This window comes from Dicentrarchus labrax, unplaced genomic scaffold (assembly GCF_905237075.1).
Source record: "Dicentrarchus labrax unplaced genomic scaffold, dlabrax2021, whole genome shotgun sequence".
In the NCBI taxonomy this organism is placed as follows: Eukaryota; Metazoa; Chordata; class Actinopteri; family Moronidae; genus Dicentrarchus; species Dicentrarchus labrax.
The window spans coordinates 12,707,913-12,730,518 of record NW_026136705.1 but is presented as its reverse complement, the minus strand read 5'-3'; the positions used below and the strand labels follow the sequence as shown (position 1 = coordinate 12,730,518).

General features: G+C 40.8%; 1 protein-coding gene across 2 annotated transcripts in view; it reads right to left on the bottom strand.

Annotated features, from left to right (window-relative positions):
- pcdh1a (protocadherin 1a) overlaps positions 1–19,339 on the bottom strand; it is an 83,274-nt gene extending 63,935 nt beyond the window's left edge. For both annotated transcript variants that reach the window (XR_007885024.1, XM_051402000.1), the window contains exons 1-3: positions 18,646–19,339; positions 9,582–10,396; positions 6,410–8,596 (exon numbers count right to left, since the gene is read on the bottom strand). Coding sequence is in view for 1 of the 2 variants with exons in the window: in XM_051402000.1 (XP_051257960.1) it covers positions 6,410–8,596; positions 9,582–10,376 (2,982 nt within the window). In the remaining variant the exon portion in view is untranslated. The remainder of the gene's footprint in view (positions 1–6,409; positions 8,597–9,581; positions 10,397–18,645) is intronic.
- Between the last annotated feature and the right edge of the window lie 3,267 nt (positions 19,340–22,606).

Below are 22,606 nucleotides of genomic sequence, written 5' to 3'. Positions count from 1 at the left end.
ATGAACTAAAATATGATTAAATTCTGCTAAACAATATTAAGAAATAGATAATAGCACATTATGAAAGCAACAACCATGGACAGTAGAATCACTAGCTGATTTAGCTGATGGTAGGTGTGTGTGTGTGTGTGTATACTGTATATATTCATATACTAGAAAAATAATAGGTGTTTTCTAGGACATTCAGTTATATAACTGTACTAGCAGCAATTCTCAGAGGTAATATGTTGCAATTATAAAAATACACTGAATACTCGAAATATTGCATTATGAACTACGGTCAGTAGTTTGTAGGTACCAGAGGCATAGTGCAATGGGCCAACATTTGGAAATAGTGTTGTTAAGATGTGAAAAGGCAGCAGTATTGGTGACTAAAAAATATAGTATTGCAGCGTACAACACAATGTATTGAATCACACATTTATGCTATAAAACAATAAGCCAAACATGCAGTACAAGCAGGGTGAATTATTCCAGCATCTACAATGCTTTTTAGCTCACTTTCCTTCAAGCCTACCTTTTCTAGGTAATCAGCCAGGGCAAATATGTGGTGCACAAAGAGCCGTGTGTGTGGGGGTGTCTGTGTGTATGTGTGTGTATTTCTGTGTGTTGTGCCTGTTTGAAAAATACTGGAAGGCAGATTGGAACCCGAGATAGCAAAAGATAGGGAAAATAAGTCAGCTGCACTCCTTGCTTTCCCAAATATTCACTGAAATGCAGATAGGCATATTTTCGATGATTTCTAGGTTCCACTGGTCTTGAGCACAGGTAAGAGAGAATAAAGTGTCACAGTCTTGTAGAACAAGTGCAAATTTTGCCTCGGGCCTCGTCTGTAATACACCTCTGCTGAGTTGGAATAGAAGTATTGGGCTAAATTGGGCTAATCCTGGCTCAAAGGGATGCCTAAAGTTCACAAAGTGTGGGCCCTGCTTAACAAAGAAGCAGGTTAATTAAGACTCACAGTGACTCACTCTACCCCTTTTCCTGCTCTAACAATCCACTGGCGTGGCTTTAGGTAACAGCAGAGAGAAATGGAGATGAACGAGTAGCCCACAGGGAGACAACACTCATTCCTTTTTGATAAATAAAGCATTTTAATAGTGTGAATGTATATTGAGGATGAATTTGCAGCCTATCAAATAGTCATGATTGCTGTGTAACACAGACTTCTCAGCGTTCCATACCATTCATATTACGTTTTGTTCAAATGTAGGATTCTCATTAAGTGAAGTGTGAAAAAAGGTGCTAGCTGTTGGACCCAAAAGGGCTAATTATCAGCTCTAATGGCTAATGTGAGTCACTGGTATCTCCAGCAACCATCATGCAATATCACACGTTCAAAGGTGATGAGGGGGAAACTAAAAACTACAAAGATAGTTGTTAAAGAAGCACACACCTACAGCCTTCTTGTTTTAGAAATGTAAAGCTTACCATGTCGTTTCTATATACAAATGTAAAGCAGCAGTGTGACAACGTGGTGAGAGAGATCTTCCATGATGAATATTTCCATTTTGGTAATTATTCCTTTGAAATATCCATACTTTCCTGCATGTAAATGCCTACCCAGCCTCAATAACAAAATTGCGACATACACCCGAGAGTTGTTTACCTTGCCAAGACCCTGAGGAAAATTCCCAGTGTCCCCACTTTAATTACAATATTACCCAAACAGGTGCAAGCAGTATGGAAGCAATTGTAAGGACCTCTGTTGAGCACAGGGATATAGCACCCTATCAGGCAGACAGCTCATACTGTTTGTTTAAATCTAGTATAAAAACATTTTGGGTGTGTTAGGTGGTACATTTGCACTTGTTAGGGCTTTTTCTTAGTAAAGAAATTAGTTTTTCTTATCAGAAATAGGAGGAGGATTGGCTCAGGTGTCTTTTTATTGTCTAGGTGTTGGTGGGCTTTCATCACTTATAGTGAAATATGGGCTTTTTTTAAATTTAACATTTCAAACATTTAATTAGTGTTTGGTATAATTCTAAAGAGTGTTGACAAAGGACTGCGGAGGACAGGAGTCTGTCTATATAAGCCTCACACGGGCCTGTCATCTTTCTCTCCGCTCGGGATGCAGCGGTACTCCATCTGCACAGAGGCTTTGGAACAGTTGGCAGCAAAAAGCACTGTCCATGGTTCTGAATTTCATTGGTTCTAGACACACAGAGTACATGACAACTGCTGGTTACTACTGTGGTTAAGGGTTTCGGATGTCTGAGTCTATTCCTGTCATTTTCTGTTTTTATTTTTTTAGGGGGGGAACGAGCATTTTAGAAAAAGGATTTATTTTGAATTTGCTGTGAGGCAATGGATATTTTTTGCCCAACTGCCTTCAACTGTGTCTAGAGGCATTATGTCTGTTATAATATATTATAGCCCGGAAACGGCATTTCAGGAATTCTGTTCCAAAGTGGGTTAATCTAAAGCAATTACAGGGCTGAAGAATTCTCTACAGAGTCTTGGGAGAAGATCAAAATGCTTCTTGTATTGATAGCAGTACAAGCTCCTAGTGTAGGAAACAACATATATTCAACAACACATAGTTAGCACATACTTAGATAATGCTGTGATCAAATAAGGACAACTGAAACAGCTGTGTGGGTTTTGGCACCTCCAACAAGCAATTCTTGAATAGACAGTATTTAAATATTCTGGTATTGTTCTCAAGGAAAACATTTATATGTGCAGACGTTTCAGTAAAATTAAAATATTATCTGGTGAATAAATTAAATATATTCTACTGGACAAATCAATTATTGTGTATAATATACATTATCTAGAGTTAAAAAGGTGCAGCTAACAAGGCTAAATAGATATTAGGACAGTTATTCCCCCGTGCAATACAGTATGTCTAATACTTGTCTCTATTATTAGTCAATGCATATTAGTGGTGAATTAATTAATAATTAATTAATATTTATATACAGCCCTAACCTACCACTACCTACCAAATCTACCGCTTTTACACATGCATACATTTGCAAACACATTTATTTCCATCAGGGCTGTCTATGTGGGCCTTAGATATATGACATAATGCATTCTCTAGTCCCTAATCTTAACCTGAGCCTTAAATGATTACATTTTTCTCCCCCAACCCTTATCCTGAACCTAATCTAACCTAAAGCCAAACAACAAGTCCTTTAAAAAAATTAGAAAAAGGCAAAATATCCTCATGTTTGAAATGTCTAAAACTCAACATAGTGCTTAAGCACAAAACCAACACACACAGTTTCCAGATCTGACTTCTTTTGTTTCTTGAACACGGACTGATTTCACTCAACAACAGTTTGGTGTTCATAAGTAAAATGCCTTTAATTAAAGCTCGAGGGAGTTAGAGAAAAATAATGATAATGCTGCACATAGTTACACAGCTAAGCTTTGTGGTACAATCCTTTAAAGAAAAAAACTACATATTCCGTGTGCTCGTACTCTGTAAACACACAAGCTGTAATTTGACATAATATCAAGAAGTTTTGTACAAACCTAGACACCTGAACACATTCCCAATGAAAAGCCATTGTTGAGTGTTGCACAGTTAATTAAAGCAAGGGCACCACTCTACATCTGTCACATCACTTGGCAGTTACTTTAATTATATATTTTGGTCAATCTGTTCTTCCTGATGTGAGAGGGGATGCCATACATGAGACAACATCTGCTGAGGTATGTCACATGAGCTTCAACATCTGTCCATGTTTTTACACAGACTGTCAATCACTTGAGTCATGTCTGATACGCATTTATGTTATCATACTGAGAAACCACAAACACTGTCAAGTGCTGAGAGCTTACATCTGTGCCACAGTTACAATTAACACTCTTTTACTAAGCAGCAAATCTACACACAAACGCAGAGATTGGCACTACACACAAATACCCAGACACAACCCGTGGCTCGCAGTCATTTTGGTCCCTTATGTTGTCCATCAAGGAGACAGTGGTGACTGTTGTCTAAACTGACTCCACCCACAAAGGCTTGTGATCACCTAAGCTGTCAGCTAGCATCTGCTGAAACTACCAACCAGCCAACTGTGATACTGGCTCTGAAGATATCTCCACAGAAAATGTGTCACCTACCCATGTAAAGAACTCAGTGGCATATTTCCCACTTCTTTTTTTGTTAATTTTTATGTTGCAAACTTTATCTGCAAAGCCTAGGGAGAACGTCAAACTGTTTTGTATGTATGACACAGGGATTTGATGTATGGAAGTGTCTTGAAGCTGATGTCAACTCGTCTCGGATTAAAATAAATTGTGCACATCAATGTCAAATATTTTCAATAAAAAAATGCTGGACATGAATTGAATATGTCTGTGACAACATGACTATTGCATTGTTAGAGCAAGTCACTATTTATTTGATTTACAAATACATCAGTTAGCACTCACTTAAGTTCAAAGGGGGCAATAACTATCAGTCATGTTAAGTTGCCGATCATGAATACACTACGTTTGTTTGAGAAGGAATGCCCCTGTAGTAGGGAGTCTTTGGATTTGGGGGCTCTTTGAACTTATGCAATATTGTTTCTACCTCCTACTGACACTGGGTGATTCTTTTTCTTATGTAGAATTAAGGTTCAGTTAATGTTAATGGAAAAAGTAACGTGCATTTCAATAGTCCATGTGTAACTGTCTTAAAGGGACATTGTGTAGTGTTTTAAGTATTTTATTAGCTAAAATCAATGTCTTCATTCATAAATGTGTCCTCATTGATGTAAAATTACCTCTGCCAATGATCTGACTTATCCTCATAAGCGAAGAATTTCTTATCTGTATATACATTGGACGGGCAAGTCCATGGAGGCTTCCACGTCGTTCTGCCATTTTGAAAAACTATAATCGCCGAGAGGGACACAAAGCACTAGCCTACCTGTCTAGCTAATCCACAACGTGTTTTCGTTCAGAGCCAGCGTCACGTGACTGAAACCAGCTATAACGGAGAAGGAGATCAGTGAGAGGCACTTGTCACTGCCCCGGCACATTTGAAAGTCTGCCCTGCACTTTAGTTAATAATGGAGGATCATACTCATGCCGAGCCACAGGAGAAGGAATGCTCGTAGCCAAAAAAGCAAAAAAGGGAATTAAAAAGGCAACGTGACCGGCGTCTTCAAAAAACAAGGGCAAACATCGGGGTAGCTTTTCCCAGCTGGAAAGAGCTAATGAAGGAGAAAGACTTTCAAAGGGACGCTGAAGTTGCCTGCTTTCTCCTCGACAGGTAGGCTTCTTGGTACATAACGCCTACCGTAGTTGCAATACGCATTTGAAAATGCGAGGCACTAGAGAGCAGTATTCGTTTGAATGCAAAATACAATTTCACCGCTAGATGGGAGAAATTCCTACACAATGTCCCTTTAATAATCATAACATATGGATATACATTTTGATGTACAATACAGAAAGTTGTACTATGTAGGATAATGGTAGTCCCCCCTGAACACACACAAATACAAATACACATCTACACTTGTCTAGTTCAGGACACACATTCACACACCTAAGATGACACAGAAACCTAGAGACACACTAGCTTTCTATCCCTAGACTCTACAATTTTTCCGTTAGTAATCCCCTCTGAGTCTATTAATATTTCTGTTTCCATGGCGATTTGAGCCTTGCCAAATGTTGTAGAGATAAGAGGAGATAAGAGCATAAGGAGCAGGGAGATAAGAGCAAGTGACCTGCAGAGATCAGAGCACTATAGGTCAGGCAGAAGAGCAGAAGTAAGTCACTGAGAAATGGACCTTCCCTGCTCAACTCCACTGCCAACCGGATGGAAAAACAAAATATAAAGGACCATCCAACTTTTCTAGTAGTGCAACACTTGAACACATACCTGGAGTTAATCATTTTTGCAGCAACTTTCTTTGTATATCCAATTTCACCCTCCAGAGAAGTTACATGAGAGCAAAACAAATAGTAAGACAGCACGTCACTGCAGTTAATGTTAAGAGAAATAAGTGATACTATATTCTATCTATAAGTGTAATCCAAAAAAACTGTAAATATAATTGCATCTTTCCCAAAGCATATTACGGTCATCCATGTGACCATATAAAAAAAAAAAAAAATTGTGAAACAATCAAATCTGTGATACATTTTAAGTATTATTTTACATTTTTACAATCTTGACTAATGGCAGAACGGTACAAAAAGAGATTCAAATTATACAAAAGTGATATCATGTTATTGCGTTGTAAGTAGATCATGGTATGGTACTCTAGCTGACAAGATAGTCCTACATGAAGGTTGCTCATCCAATATGGTATTTTAAAACTGTTGCACACAATAAGAATGATTTGAATTCTATAATTGAATTACCCTTCTTCAACATCCACAAACAATGTGACACCCACTCTTTTAACAGACAATCTAGACAGTAGTTGCATTATGTAAGGAATAACTTTACCTGTTTGTTGTTGTACTTCGGTTGGTTTGTCTTGTAGCTGTAATCTGAATACTGGTCTGAGCCGGTAGAGTTGTCATCTCCTCCTGTTCCTACAAAGGTGTTGGCGGCAGGAAGGTCCTGGACAGCCTGATGCTTCTGTGAGGCTGAGGGGGATTGGGCCTGCAGCTGGATGGAGGGTAAGGGGGAATTGGAGCGGTAGTGCCTGCCTATATCAGGGCTTCCTGGTGAATATGTTAAGGGCAGGTGTATCCTGGGGCTATCATTGACTCCATCAAGGTTGAACTTGAGACCCTTTTGAAGGCTGACCTCCTCATCTTCCCGAGGTGGTTTTGGGGACTTCTGAGGTTTTCCTTTCCTTCCTCGTTTGCCTTTGGCATTCTTTGGCACCTGTTTCGGAGCGTATAAGTCTTTTGTTTCCTTCTTGCCAGCCTGATACCCACTCTTAGTCTCTCTCTGGATGCGGTGGCGAATAAATACCACCACCAAGATCAACATGACAACACCCGCCACACCAGCAAGACTTCCAAACAAAATATTACTACGCTGTGCAGCAAAACCATTGTCAGGATCACCAGCAATGTCCCTGTCCAGTGGAGTGTAAAGACTGTGTCCAACTAGGGCCTCCACTAAGCTGACATTTGAAATGGTTTCATTGACATAGATGTGGACCAGGGCAGTGGCATGACGTGCAGGCTTCCCCCTGTCACTCACTCGCACCACTAGGCGATGTAGCCCACCGTGTTTCCGGGTCATCTCTTTTGCTAGAGTGATCTCCCCACTGGAGGGGGAGATGCGAAATAACTGGTAAGGATTTCCACCAGCAATACTGAAGACCAGCTCTGCATTAGGCCCACTATCCAGGTCTTCAGCTTCCACTACCTCAACATGGCTATCTGGGGAAGCTAGAGGTGACAGTCGTCTGAAGGAGGAATTGGAGGGCTTGGTGACAACAGGGTCATTGTCATTTTCATCCAGTACGTTGATGGTAACGCCAACATATGAAGACCTGGGTGGCTCTCCTCCATCCACTGCTTTCAGACGGAAAGTGTAGCTGCTTTCTTTCTCCCTGTCAAATGAGATGCTTGAAAGAATGGTGCCAGTTCCATTTTGAACGACAAACTTCCCTCCATCAGGCTCTACGGAGAGGTGAACACGAGCGTTCTCACCTTTGTCCACATCCAGGACTGTCACCATGCCAACTGGACTGAGGGGAGGCATGTTTTCCAAAACCGAAAAGCTGTAGCCACTAAGCATGAACTTGGGGTCATTGTCATTGCGGTCAAGGACTTTTATGACGACAGTTGCTGTTCCTTTATGTACAGGTGACCCTTTATCTGCTGCGGTGACCCGGAACTCATAGCGTTCTTTATGCTCTCGGTCAAGTGGGCTTCGGGCTCTTACTTCACCCGTATTTGGGTCAATCTCAAACAGACCTTTGATGGATGAGTCTGCAACAATATTATAGAGAAGTTCTGCATTAGTGCCACTGTCAGCATCTGAAGCTGTAACATCCAAAACCTTCTCCCCTGGTTGGTTTTCTTCAGCAAAATCTACCTCAAACAAGGTTGGGGAGAATATTGGGGAGTTATCATTCACATCAGTCACCTGCACCTTCAAAGAGTTTGTACTAGAGAGTGCTGGATTTCCAGAATCCACAGCCACAATCTCTACTCTGTAATCCCTAACTCTTTCGTAGTCGAGAGGAGTGGTGGTCTGTAGGAAATACTTCCTCTTGTTGTCACTGGATGAGTCGCTGGCAGGGCGAAGCTGGAAGGGTACGTCTCCTGCAACCACACAAGTAACCACAGCATTCTCTCCTTCATCCTTGTCAGACACTTGGACCAGAGCAACAGCTGTTCCCACTGGCATGTCCTCTGAAATGTTAGCCACTCCTTCACTGTGTGTCACAAGGCCAATCCCACGAATCTCCACAGCAGGAGCATTGTCATTTTGGTCAGTCACCTCAATAGTTACAAATGTCTTAGAGCTTTTAGGTTGAGGACCCTTATCCCTCGCCACCACATAGAAGGACAAGCTGCTGATTTCCTCTCTGTCCAGTGGTCCTTTGACATAGATAATGCCAGTGGACCGATCAATTCGTAACAGTTTCGGCACTGGGTCTACTGCTTGGTGAAGGGTGTACTCAATTTCTCCATTAGGGCCCATGTCAGAGTCATTTGCTTTGACCTAAAACAAAAGAAATTCTGTGGTTATAGGCATGATTTATGTGCAACAGTTTTTTAGAATTAAAGGGGAGCCAGTGTAGGATTTTCTCTACTAATCATTGGTCAATGAATTGATTAATAAATTAATCAACGGATGTCTGATCACTTCAAAGTGCAGCAAGTGAGCTTTATTTGGGCATATTTCATTACTGTGCCTCCTCTCTGCTTTTTATGTTCATGTCACTGGCCTTTTTTTCTCTTTTCCCCCTTTCTTTTATTGCAAAAAATGGAATAGAGAAAGGGTTCACATGAAAACATATGGCAAAATATTAGGGCTGCTGTTGCTTTCATGACAGTCAGTGCAATTTCACAGCGGTATGTAGACAAAATCCTACACAGTATCTTACTCCTACACTCCAACATTGTGTATTTCAAACTCTATTTCCTCAAGTATAATAGCACAACAAAAGCAATAAGCAGCTTAATTACCTGTACAAGCATAACATGCTAATGCTCTAATACTTCTAGTATGATTTAAAAATTCACATTAGAGTAATAAGCGTGAAACAACTTGCATAAAATTAATTTTAAAAAACATAAATATGATGAAGGTATGTGAATTGACAAGAACTAAATGTGGCCTTGGTGTCCCCAGACATCTTGATTAAAGGTTAAATTTTGATCACAACATTCAAAATTGTAAAGCTATTTCTAAATATTTGAAAGCATGACGCCAGAATAAAAATATCTATGTTTGATTCAGATTTATACATTAGGGCTGTAACTGAGGAATAAACACTGAACAAATATGACACAGAGACTAATTTTCAAAAACATCATGATAAATTGGCTGAGAATTGCTTGGTTTATTCATTGCTGAGTATAAAATTCAAAACATAACATCAAGCAGCACAAACAATTTCGTTTGCAATTTACCTCATTCGGATCTGATTTAAAAGAAAATTCTTAAAGTCTTAAAAGAAAGTATATTTGTATTACAATCTTACCTGCAACACAGAGTGACCCACTGGGCTGTTCTCTGACACTTCTGCCTCATACGTGGACTTTTCAAACTTGGGAGAGTTATCATTGGCGTCAGTGACTACCACTCTCAGCAAAGCACTGCTGTAGCGCTGAGGGTTTCCTCCATCCACTGCCTTGATGGTGAGGTCATAGGAATCCTTTAACTCACGATCCAGGTTGCCCAGGACAATGAGCTGTGGGAGCTTCCCGCCCCTGTCGTCAGCCACCTGTAAACCAAATAGGGTTGCGGCGTCTGGCCCTGCAGTCAGAGCATAATCCGCCACCCCATTCCTATCTGAGTCCCTGTCTGTAGCTAGAGGTATGGAGAATAATGCCCCCATGATGGTGTTCTCGGGGACAGAGATGGTGAGCACAGAAGAGGGAAATTGTGGAGTGTTGTCATTGATGTCCTGTACCTCTATGCGTCCTTCAATCAGTCGTGGGCTCTGGTTTTGTATCAGATCTGTCACTGATACTTCAAATTCCAGGTAGCAGGGCTTACCCTTAGCCAGGGATCGACAGTCCCTCAGGGTCTCTCTGTCTATGGGAATCTCTGTGGTGAAAATGTCGCCCGTCTTTCCATCGACGCGAAGGTAAGGGGCACCAACCTCCAGCTTGTAGAGATGACCCGAGTCTGGCAGGCCCTGGTCTGCTGCCAGGCTACCAATAAGAGTGTTGGGAGGCTGCTCCTCCTGGACCCGATACAGGATACTGCCTTCAGCAGAACCATAATGCAGCACCAGGACCCAAAACAGCAGTAACTGTAAATTATGTTCCATTAGGTCATCAGAAGATCTGCCTGCAAAATAACAAAGAGTATTTGTGTCAAAACATTGTTTCTTTTTTGAAAACTTAAAGATGTAGCTATAAAACACCTGATAGCCATACCAAGCTCCATAGGCAATAATTATTTATCAGTAATTATAAACCAAAGTCACAGAACTCACATCAACAAGTCCTTAAGACAGGGTGATAGATTTAGTCAGCAGGAAAAACTGTCTTCATTGTATTGTTCTATTATAACTGTACAGCTGTAAAATTATTTTTGTCAATAAATTGTACCAAAAAGTACCACAGGCCTAGAAGCATAATATAATAATTAGACAACAACAAAGGGAAAAGATGTATTTTTTTTTTTAAATGCAACCATAACTATATCCCAACATAGGTTCTTTTTCTGTCCTACAGCGCCAATAGCTTCAGTGAATGCCTAAGCTTTACAAATTTAATGTAGAAATTAAAGTAGGAAGAAGAAATTATATCTTGTGAGCTTACCCACAAAACAAACTTGAGGGCCTGTGTGGATTGTTTCAGCTGTATAATCAAATAAAAAATGTAATACCAAATCAGATTCAACACAGCCTAAGAGACTCATTATTTTAGTATTACACTAATAGACGTTGAATGGTGAAGCAATGTGGCTCAAAAGTAACCGATGGTATCAAACATGCTCTAAAAATAAATCTTTACAAACCTTCCAAGATATTGTCTATTGACAAAGTTGAACTATTTGATCTAGCTCATTACCAGAGAGGCCTCTAGCCACATGGATTTGCATGCTAAGGGTCACAGAGGCAATGGAGGAAATGGGGCCAATGAGGCCCGTTCAGATTATGCAACTTGGCCATTATCATCACATGCAGCTTGCAACAATGCACAATGCAAAAATTGCCATCCACGCTCCATTGCTACTGGCTAGCTCAAACACTGTAATCATTATGTTTGATTTTGAACCTTTCAACTCTGTAATTATGACCCATTATTTTAGTGTCTTTTTTGATCTGTATTCCCTCTAGCTAAAGAATTCTAGTTTTTTTCATGCTACAATGATTTTAGACTATAATTATTCCTGTGTGTGTGTGTGAGAGAGAGAGAAAGAGTGAGAAAGATAGAGTGTATGTGTGTGTGTGGGTGTGCCTGTGTGTGTGTGTGTTTGTGTAGAGTTCTATTGAACTGAAATGGGAGCAGACATTGAGGTTAAGTATCAAGGTCCAGTGCTCTGGAAAACTTAGCGGTGGCAACATTTTACCAGTTTTGTGTGTTGTCTTATCCTGTAATGTTCAAATCTATGTGTGCTTTCAGTGCAGAATGTTGTGTACACAGTTTATTGTTTAGTGTTGCATGTGATGTGCCAGTTCAATATATTGATTGATAATGACTCTGATACTAACATTAATAAATTGATTGCATATTTGCCAGGCAAGACTAGCATATATTAAATACTGTTTCTTAGTGTCTTAACATAATTTGAACGATGTTCTAAACTTTCTTGAATCATATAACTAAAATATGCACAAGCCTTCAAAAATGTTAGCGTGTAAGCATCACCACTTTTAGTTAAAGTTAAAGAGTTGAAGCATTATGTCACCTTAGACATAGAAGCCCTTAGCTGCATCCTTAGTTTGTGCAGTTGACAGAAATATACATGAATATGAGCAAATAGTGTTAATCTGAGCTCAGATCAGTACATTCTGCATCTCCTCACATGAAACAATGTTCCAGAGAGGAGCAAAGCAAACTTGTATTAAGCTAGACAGCAAAACACAAATATACAGAAATCCAATGAGAAATCCAATTCCTTTTGAATACATTAAAATTGGAAGTGCAGGTTATTGATGCACTAATTGCTCGGTTATCGACGTGTCCCTTTTTACATTTGCAGGGGGAGCCTCTAGTCAATGTGGCGTGAAACAGTGAGTGTGCTTTCTGTGTGTTCATGTGTTCAGGAAAAAGGGCAGGCAGGAGTAAAAACATAATCATTGGATACACTCCAGAACACATTTCTTCTACCTGCAACTGACAGTTAACATCAAAACGTCGTCTTTTTTTTTTTCATACTGCTGACCCTGTCTGCATTAAACACAAGCTTTTAAACGGGTATGTAAAATACAGAAATCTGGTTTTATAATCTCTTAAAATTGATAAAATCCTTGTTTTGCATTCTCATTTCAATAATGTGATCATATGATATGTCCTTTAGCCTATTTGACACAGTTTGCATCCTTTTTTCTTCTTGTCTTATTTAAAATATTCTCTGTTGAATTTAAGTTTGCAAAATTATTTTCACAAAATGGCCATTTAAAAATGAAAACCATAATGTTTTGTTTAGCTGAACCGTCCCCCTGCCATTACAGTCACTAGAATGAATATGGGTGCTTTGATAGTGACATGATTGTTATGGTTGATGACACTCATGACTTAATGTCTTCCAGTTGGCCTCATGCCTGTCTTACAGATGGCACTGTGCCTGGCAGCCACAACGAATTGGTGTTCTTTTTTCTTTGTTTACGTTTACATTAAAATTCATGTTGTTTGTGAAATACGCGTTTTGCCATCACTCAGTGAGAATCTCTTATCGCCTGAATATTATTGACACCGTGCCTTTGGGTTCTTATCTCATATTCCTCAGCTATCTCACAAATATTGTATCAAAAGCCTGACAGCATCAGTGTTTTTCCTCTCATCTGAAAGCACTGTAAGGTAGTGGCAAATGGGGAACTTGTGCTTGAGCTTTTTCACTACTGGACTACAGCATGTCTCACCAAAGTTCACTACCTGAGCAGCAACATGGACAAATTAGAACTGCTGAACACAACTAGGAGTGACATTTTCTGCATCTCAGCACTTCTCTGAAAAACTTGGTTATCATCTGCCATCCCAGATGGTGTGGTAGACCCACAAGACTACAAGCTGATTCAGGCAGATCGCGATACATAACTCAGCATAAAATCAAAGGGAGGAATAAGAAGTTAGTTCTTCCAGCGTGCTGAAATGTGTCTGTTATATTACAATCCTGGCCAACCACTCCAAAATAGTCTGCAAGGACTGATTTTTTTAATAAAAATGCCAACAAGTTGGGCAGATATTATAACTGAATCAAGGATTCCAACACTGAACTCTTCAGGAAGTGTGAGGCTGAGATCTTTCCTACCTTTAAAACTCACCCTCTCAACACCAAAGAACTGTGGCAGCACAGTGGTGGTTATGTGAGAAAATCACGGCAGACTTTTTTATTTGTGCGCTGACTACCCATAATAACTACAAAATCGCAGAGCTACTTTGTGGTAGCTATGCCAAAGGACGGCTTAGACCTGGCTAATGCTTGGGTGACCCCTACTGTACTACAAGTTGTATGAGTGCAGTACACACTGAACTTCCTTTACACAGAGCTATTAGGGCTCTGTGTTGCCTAAAAGGCTCATACTGTAATTCCCTCCAGCACTGTATGCTACAAAAAGCATCCTGCACAAATAGAAAAACCAACAAACACACTGAGCCAGACACCTACATTATGGAGGTGCTTCTGAGCAACAAATATTCTGGAGAAATATCTTTCCAAATACAATCAAGGCATCCACTGTCTGACTGGGGAGAGAACTTTAACTCTACCAGTGAAGCAGCATTCAGCACAAAGCTTCATGCTGTGATCATGCAATGGTCCAGATGGTTCCAACATCGAGAAAAACTGAAGGCAGCCTGTACCACAGTATGGAGGTGGACCTTCAAAGCCAGTCTCAAACTGCCTGATGGGTCTGCTATTTGCTGTATCTCCTGTGAAGATGTTTAACTTTGCAACAAAGAATGCTGTCAAGGCACAAACTGCTCAGCAATAGAGTTGAAGACCCAGAGGAATGTCGCAGAGTAGGTTTGCCACGCGCAAGAATGCTGCCTGGCCAAAACCTAGCTTATTAAGACCATCAGGGGTGCCAAGTCTAAGTACAAGACCGGACTAGAGAGTCAGTGTTTCATGACTCATGCTCAGCATGGCCATCGCTCCATGGATTCACAAGCTGCAGGAGGAGCTCACCCAAGCATACCCCTTCACCTGCCAATGACCTTTATAGATAACAGTGGCAGAGAGGAGGGAAAGTGGCTCTCACTCCTGCCCACTGTGTCGCCTTGGACTGTGTTGTCACTTATGTGGAAGTTTCACTGAATTGTAGAAGTGTTGTGATTGATATACATGAGTGTTATAAAAAAAAAAAAAAAAACTGTTTACGACCAGGCACTGCTGTTAAAAAGAGACAAAACCAGCAAAATGTGTTTCCATAAGCTTCTGGATATTGTGTGAAATGTCAGTTCTGAAAATTGTCAAACACCTTGCACACCTTTCTCCACTACAAATACATAAATCCCTTAAAAAAAGTGCATAGATATTTTTTTTTGGTTTATATAACCTTATAGCCTTTTAATAATGAAAGAAAATTGGATTTGTTTAGTTACAAAATACAAAATATGCAAAAGAGGACAAAGCAAAGATAAAGCATTCAACAATCAGAATATTGAAATAGCTGTAGCAGCTTCAAAAGGAAAGGAGAGAAGACTTGAATTTCACCAGTGGATGCAGAAATAAAGGGATGTTTTTTCACATTTTAGCTCCTTTTCTCTTGCTTCTGATCTCTCCCTTACCTCGTGGATCTACCCATTTCCTCCAATGCCATTTTGAATGACAGTGAACTCCAGAATTCCTCCTAGCAACCTGCCTACAATCCTCTATCCATCCACCTCTCCCTAAAGGCTCAGTGCCCGGTGCCAGTGCTGCTGCTTTGCTCCTCACAGAGGACAAGGTGAAAGACTTCACTGGCAGCTAAACATCAGTCAAACAGCAAGGTCTGATTGAGTCTCACCTGGAGCCCTCACACAGTGCACCACCCAGCTAGCTGTACCCACCGTTAAAGAGAACATTTCAACTTCTACATGTCTACAACCACTGACCCTTCCAGTGGCAAATTGTGCAGTTTGTCTCATTCTCAAGAGAGATGCAGTTTTCTGCTGTAATGAGGCCAAGGCTGCTGAACCCAGTCATAACAATGACCTCTGAGACATTGGTGCCATCTTAGCTTACAAACACGGCAAACCTGCTCCTTCGCCACCCAGCTGTTTGCTTACACGGCGGTCAGATAAATGCAGATTTATCTGCATCACGTTGGTCCCTATGGTAGGATCCTGTTCATACACTTTGACTTTAAAAACCATCATCCTAAACTGTTTTGCCTAGGGGTTTTGCCAAAAAGCTTCTGCACATTGGCACACTGGCATTTCACAGGCGGGAGGACAGACATATATAGACATACATACATACATTAATTTTGAGGACAAAAAGTTGTAGGAGACAAAGCATCCATATTAACTGAATCTTAATAGCTGTGTGGTTATCACAGAAATACCATACATACATACCAGACCATACATAGTCAGAACCACTAGATCCTGTTTTGATTTTTTATCAATATTTATGTTAATGATTATTTAAGGAAACTGTATGGTGGAAATATTATAATATTATAATATAAAAGGTTGAGTTTGATTGAATAGAAATTGTGTGCAGGAGATACATTTGAAATATATGTAAAAAATGCCAAAGCATTGCTTAGTAAAATTAGTAACAGTGTGTAAAGTCTGCATTAACTCCCATGTATTTCAGTTATTAATTGCCAAAGTTAATAACATTATCAGTCCATCATGTCTATCATCATCAACATCATCATCCATTCCCTGTATGTGACAGGAACATTTCATTATTCGTTTGTAATCATATTGTACTATATTATCCTTGAAATTGTCCTTTTTGAAAAATATAAGATGTGTAGGATATTTGGTTTGAAGGAGGAGAAGTGAAAAAGATATTGAAAAGATGTGGCTGCATACAGTGAGTGTACAATAAACATAAAGGTATGTAAAAATGAAGAACAATATAATTGTGTTGCAGAGCATGTGTGCCTGTCCTGGTTACCATAGAGACAGACTATCTACTGGCTGAGTCAACTCAGTGACTGACTGGGTGACACTTGCTCTTTAAGCTGGCCGCTCCACAGGTCCAGCAGAAATAACTGAAGCGTAGAACCAACTGAGCCATAATTGTAAATTACTAATATGTCAAAGGGTTAGGGTTGTGTCTGGGAAAAGAAACCATCAGAGTATAGGAATTAAACTGATTATTTTTGACTAATGTCTTGCTTTGCAGTAACTGCAGAGAGGACTATGATCCAGCAGCACCACTAGTCCGCTTGTTCCTCCGCAGAACCTGAATTTTCACCTGTTACTGGGTACAAATCAAGCTCATGAGAATGTCCAGTGTAAGATGTGTATCCCTGCGTTGCTAGAGTGTGGACAGATAACGGATGATTTAATGATTTTCTCAACTGATTTGATTTGATATATTGGCTGACTCGGCGCCTTTAGCTAGTATAACAGGTAAAATCCATTACCCTCCCACCAGCATGATTTATGATGGGTAGTATCACAGCTTAGGCCTCCTTATAGCTGATCTACCAATAGAATTCACTTCAAAATGGTACTCTACACACCTCTTGTGACTGTAAACCCTGGCCATTGGTAATGAGAAAGCATTGGCCTTTGGTTGGAAACACTTGCTAAGGCCATGGGCATTTGATTTAGCTATCCATGTAGGCTGCTCCACACAAAAAAACACTAATGGAGGGTCACTCCTAACACTGAAAAATCCCATTAAATACACTGAGATCAAAGCAAAGAGGCTGAATACAGGCATTTCCAGAGTGTTTTGAAAGGGATATATGAACATACTGACAGGTCATACACTTTATATTCATTGTGGGTATGCGTATGTGACTGAAGCCAGGATTCAGTTAGATTTTCTTACTGGTATATTTCACTGCTTTTTTATCATAACGGTTGAGTCAGTTTCTATTACTTGATATGTTGACCAAACAGTTAACCGTCCTTCAGCATCTCCATTATATGACACAGTGCATGTAACTGTAGTCAAGTTCACCACTGTTCAACTATCTGTTTTCATGGCAATTGAAAAGCATTATGAAGGGGAAAATACAGAGGGACGTCTGTAACTGAGAGCCTGTCCTTGCCCTTTATTCCTCACTTTACAGACAGACGGACAGATAGATAGATAGATAGATAGATAGATAGATAGATAGATAGACTACTACTTGTGCAACAAGAATTACTGGCATTACCAATTTAGTCTGTATTTTGCAAAACCTCCGATCTCACACAACTGCTTCATAATCAGCTGACTCGGATCATCGCATTCATCAGGTTTTCTGTCTTATAGGCAGTTTGGCAGATATGGGGTACAACTGCTGGGCCTGTTTTGATCTGGTCTGTTTTGACGGCCTCGTAGACTACAGTATGTGTGGGAACTTAGACCGACATCACTATGTGGAGCAGACTATTAAAATGTGCCTGGTGGTCGGTGGAGTGGCGAGAAACAACACCCCAGACTCTCTCTGGAGAGCAGAGGAGATTACCCGTACGGATGCGCTGATCAAAGATTTTTTTTTATTCCCCCCCCCCAACTCTCTCTCTTTCTCTCTCTCCAATTAAATGCACGAAGCTCTCATAGGGACACTGTCGATTAGTTATTAACATGGCAAGCTGTACGTCTGAATGATTTGCGCAAAAAATAAATAAATAAAAATAAATCGTTATTCGTGAGTAAACAGCTTCCGAATGAAGATCCACTAATAGAGGCAATTAGCACGATGTTTGCAGCCGGTATAAAAGAAAAAAGGCGAGGGGAGGGATGACACAAATGGATCACATTTTCTGCTTCACAGAATCATAATGCCGAAATAAAAATGCAATTAGCCGATCGCCAGCACAGATCCGATTGGAGCGGACGCACTCATATTGTAGGTGGAGTGCAATAATATACAGACTTAATGACTTAATACCGTTACTCACGGAGGCTAGACCTCAAGTCCACTCGGATGTGTTTTAATTGCAATGCATGGTCTTATCAATCACGCAGCGCATCGTTGCTGTGGGATGTGACACGCACAGTGTTACCTCCGCACCGCTGTGTCCTATCAACCTGTAACGCAGAGCCGCGGCTGTGATAAAGTGCGGGGCAACTTGTTGTATAAACTGTCTATCTGGATCAGCGCTGCGCTATTAAGACACACACTTCAGATAAGTCGGCAGCGTTTGCAAAAAAAAAAACAGAAGAAAAGAAGAAACTTAATTCGCATCGCGGCGCAAATCTCCAACAACGCCGATCGATCCGAACAACTTTGTGGGTGAATTGTGTGCTGATTCCGGCGGGCCTACCTGAGCCAGAGACTTCTCTATGAGCGCTTGTAGCGTACAGCCAGTCCGTCCGCAGCTGATGTGTCCACCGGTGATCCCAGAGGCAGGTGTCTCACCCTCAAACCTCCGTCACACTGCTGCTCACACCAAAATAACTTCAACGACCACACAATCCATTCACAGCATCAACAACTTTCCGCATCAGAATGTATTCGGGATGCTGTGTCCACCGTCGTCCGGCGCCGGATGAGAAGATCTTTTTATTTCTTTTTTTTTTTTTAATGTCCGTGGAAAATATGAGAAGTTAGGTGCTGTTTTGTGGTTCGGTTATTTTATGATAGAGCTGCGAAACAAGGGGTCTCATTCCGTGGGGGAAAGCCTACTGTGTGCCATTTCCGATCCTCAATAACTGATCCCTGCCAAGATATGCACTCGCTGGCGCATCCCTTCGGTCCAAGTTTCTCGAGCGCTTCCCCTGATTCTAAGTAGCCTGGAGCGCACTCTAAGGACGCACCGGGAGTCCAAACGACGGCAACACGAATGCCATTCTTGCAACGTAAAAAAAACAACAACGAAATAGCTAACCGGTTCTAACAGAGAAGCCCATCTGAAGCATTTCCAGAGAGCAAGTGGTGAGATACTGTGGGTAGGTTAGTTGCTCCCCTCCTCTCCCTCTCTCCCTTTCTCTCTCTCTACTCATCAGAGCGTGGGAGGAGGTGGGGCTCCCATCCACCGCAGCACACAGCAACTTCACACTCAGTATCACATTATGCCTGGGCTGCCTACCAGGAAATTGTGTGATTCCTTGCAGTTTAAGAAGATCTCATCAAACTGGGTCACATCAGAGAAGGGGGGAATGGACCTTATTCAGTGTGTGCATCATGCAGCTACTGTGCACCTCCTTGCATTCTGTTTTTCTTTTTCTTTTTTATTCCTGCAGCAAAACGACCTCCTGTTGACAGAAAATGCACTGATTGTGCGACCTGTCTACATTTGACGTTAACAGGTAGCTCGCACTGACAGTTTACTTGTTGATATGCATTCCATGTGAGCAAAATTAATGGCCCTAAAATGGAAGGTGGTTGGCCACATTTTATTCATTTGGCGCCACCCTCAGGCGGTTATAATAAGGAAGGGAAGTAATACAGTCCTCTACATCTGCTGTGGAAATTAGGGGGAATTGAATGTTAACATTGCTTGATGTTGGAGTAATGCACATTATAATGTTGGTTTCTTGCCAGTGAAGACAATGACTATCAATTGCACTTGGGGGGGGGAAAAAAGGCTGTGCCGTTGGTGTACATCGGAATAAACTAGTTATGTCTGACATCATCTGTTAAAACTGCAGCAGTGTAATTAAAAAAACAATGCTTTTGCTCAGGGCCATAAATCAGCATGGCTCAGCAGGGAGCGAAATCCATCCCACGCCACAGTTATTCTCTTCCTTTCTTCCCAAACACTGATGCCAGTGATCATAACTGCTTAGGCATAAGCAATGGACCAGGAGCAATGAGTCAAACACGGGTTCTGTCACAAAGGAAAGCCTTAAGCAATGTCCTCCGGAGAGAACTTGATTTCCTATCTTCCCCAGCCATTCTGAGGCAAGAGTTTATCAGAGTGTTTCCAGTCTGTGATCCTTTACTCCTCCCCCATCTCTCATTAGCTGCAAACACACAGCTGTTGGGTTACCTCTCCAGGGCTCCCATTAAGGGCTGCCACTCAGGCTTACAGTGTCCCTGAGCCAATCATATTAGAGCTCCCGCCCACGCACTGCCACCGCTATGCTGCTCTTCACCAACCATACTAATAACGTTTAAGTATTTTCACAGGTGGTCCATAAGTTGTCTGAGAATAGAGCAGGTAGAAAGAGAGGAAGGAGATGTTAGAGGAGCATTTATATGTATGCCAATAAACGACTAAATCATAGAATTAGGAAACTGAGTCAGTCAGTGTGACCGAGCAATTGAGTCAAATCATTGTTTCATTTAAATGTTTAAAAGCCTCATTTAGAATGGGGCTTTATGTGATTGCAAACAATTTAAATTCGTGTTTCTTGCCAATTAACAGAAATGAAGTTTGATGATGTTTTACCGTTTAATTAAATATTTTCTCTCAAGTTGTTTTTTTTTTTTTTTAATTAATCACATAAATCTAAATATGAAATTAAGGCAGTGTTTCAAAATAATTACACTTAAACTGACTGTGTATTGTGAACTTATTCATCTCTCAGAGGAGCTTCATCAGGTATGTGGCATTCCTACACGTCATTGATTGAAATTCATGTGCTTCTTAAAACCAAACAGCAGAGACAGACTCACACTTGAACAGCGGTATTGTCTGTTTCAGATATAACCAAGTGTTGGCTGGAATACTGCTACATTTGATGTCTTTATTAGTCAGTTTAAAGAGCCCAGGTCTGTTTGATTCCAGCTCACCTTTTTCCTGATGGCCATATCTGAATATGAGAGAGGAGAACGAGGACAAGGCAAGGGTAATCTGTGCGTCAGAACAAAGGCAGAGAATGCCCTCGAACTCTCCCGAATTCCCCAAAAGAGTCTGCCCACATGTAGTATCCGGCCAGCACATTGCCTGTGAATGTCTGAATGTTACAGCCTCGTACTTTGATGAGAAAGTTTTTTTTTCTCCAAATATGACAAGTCATGTAAACACATTGAATGGGCATCAATTAAATACATTTTTCACAGAACATATTTTTGAGACCTTTCTACATTTACTTTTATTGATGCTGGAAACCTTTAATACTCTGCAGGCAGACTGAATGTTATAATTCTGAGCTCATGGTTTGTTTGCAATTGCAGCACACAACAACACAGCGTGTGAATGTGATCTGTATACATTTACATCTATTCTCTTATCACATACCACACCTGGAGCACCTTTCCTTCCCCCACAAGCACACACGCACGCGCACACACACACACACACACACACAAACACAGGAGGTACGAAAAGAAAAGAAACACAGACACTACACCAGACAGGGGCAAAGATACACACACACACACACACACACACACACACACACACACACACACACACACACACACATAAACACGTATATAACACAAATGGGGATACATCTAATGAGAGAAAACAGGTTAAAAAAACCTCAGCCAGAGTTGTCAGTGCACACTTTGAAGAGTAAATCCAAACTGGATGAAAAATGGGCACAAACTGCAGCGGCACTGCTCCCTATTGGGGCAAATGGTAAAGGATGCTGTACCTCTGGGCACATCCCAGTCAGTGATGTCACAGCAGGTGTTTTGCCTTTGACAGCTGATTGAAAACACCCGCTGTGACATCACAGGGTGTGGCCAGACGTGCAACAGCCTTTAGGCCCACAGGCATCAGCGCAGCAGCATTTTTCTGCCATATGTGATTTGGTGTGGATTTACTCTTTAAATGTCACCGCAATAAAAATAGAGTCTGGGATATTGTCTGGGATATTACACATTCATGGAGAGAAACATCCTTTACCTTTCTTCGTTTTCTTGGGCAGACACTGAGTTGAAGAATATGTTGCAGTCAGATTTGTAGCACATCCACTTGTGGAGCAGGAGCAGTTACAGATGGGTCAACTGAGGGATAGAAGGAGCGGTGATGCGAAAAGGAAACTTTATGAATCCTGAACTGTTCAGCCCTGAAAGAAAGCCCAGCAACATAGTAGTTTAGGAAGCACATTTTCATCACTACTGAATTCCGGTTTCCATTTACTTGTCAATCCATAAGAATTTAAAATAATATCTAATTCTAGAATATTTAGAAATGTATGCATTGATTCAGTAGTGGTGTCTATTCAGAGGGAGCAAAGTAAGTGTAAGCAGTGGGGGACTACAGTAATATAAACAACTGTATACATAAACATGAGTAATTTGCAAGACATTTAAAAGTCAGATCTCAAAACATAAGCTACAGAAAGTTTATGGATGAACTTAAATGCGACATCATACTGTAGAGCACT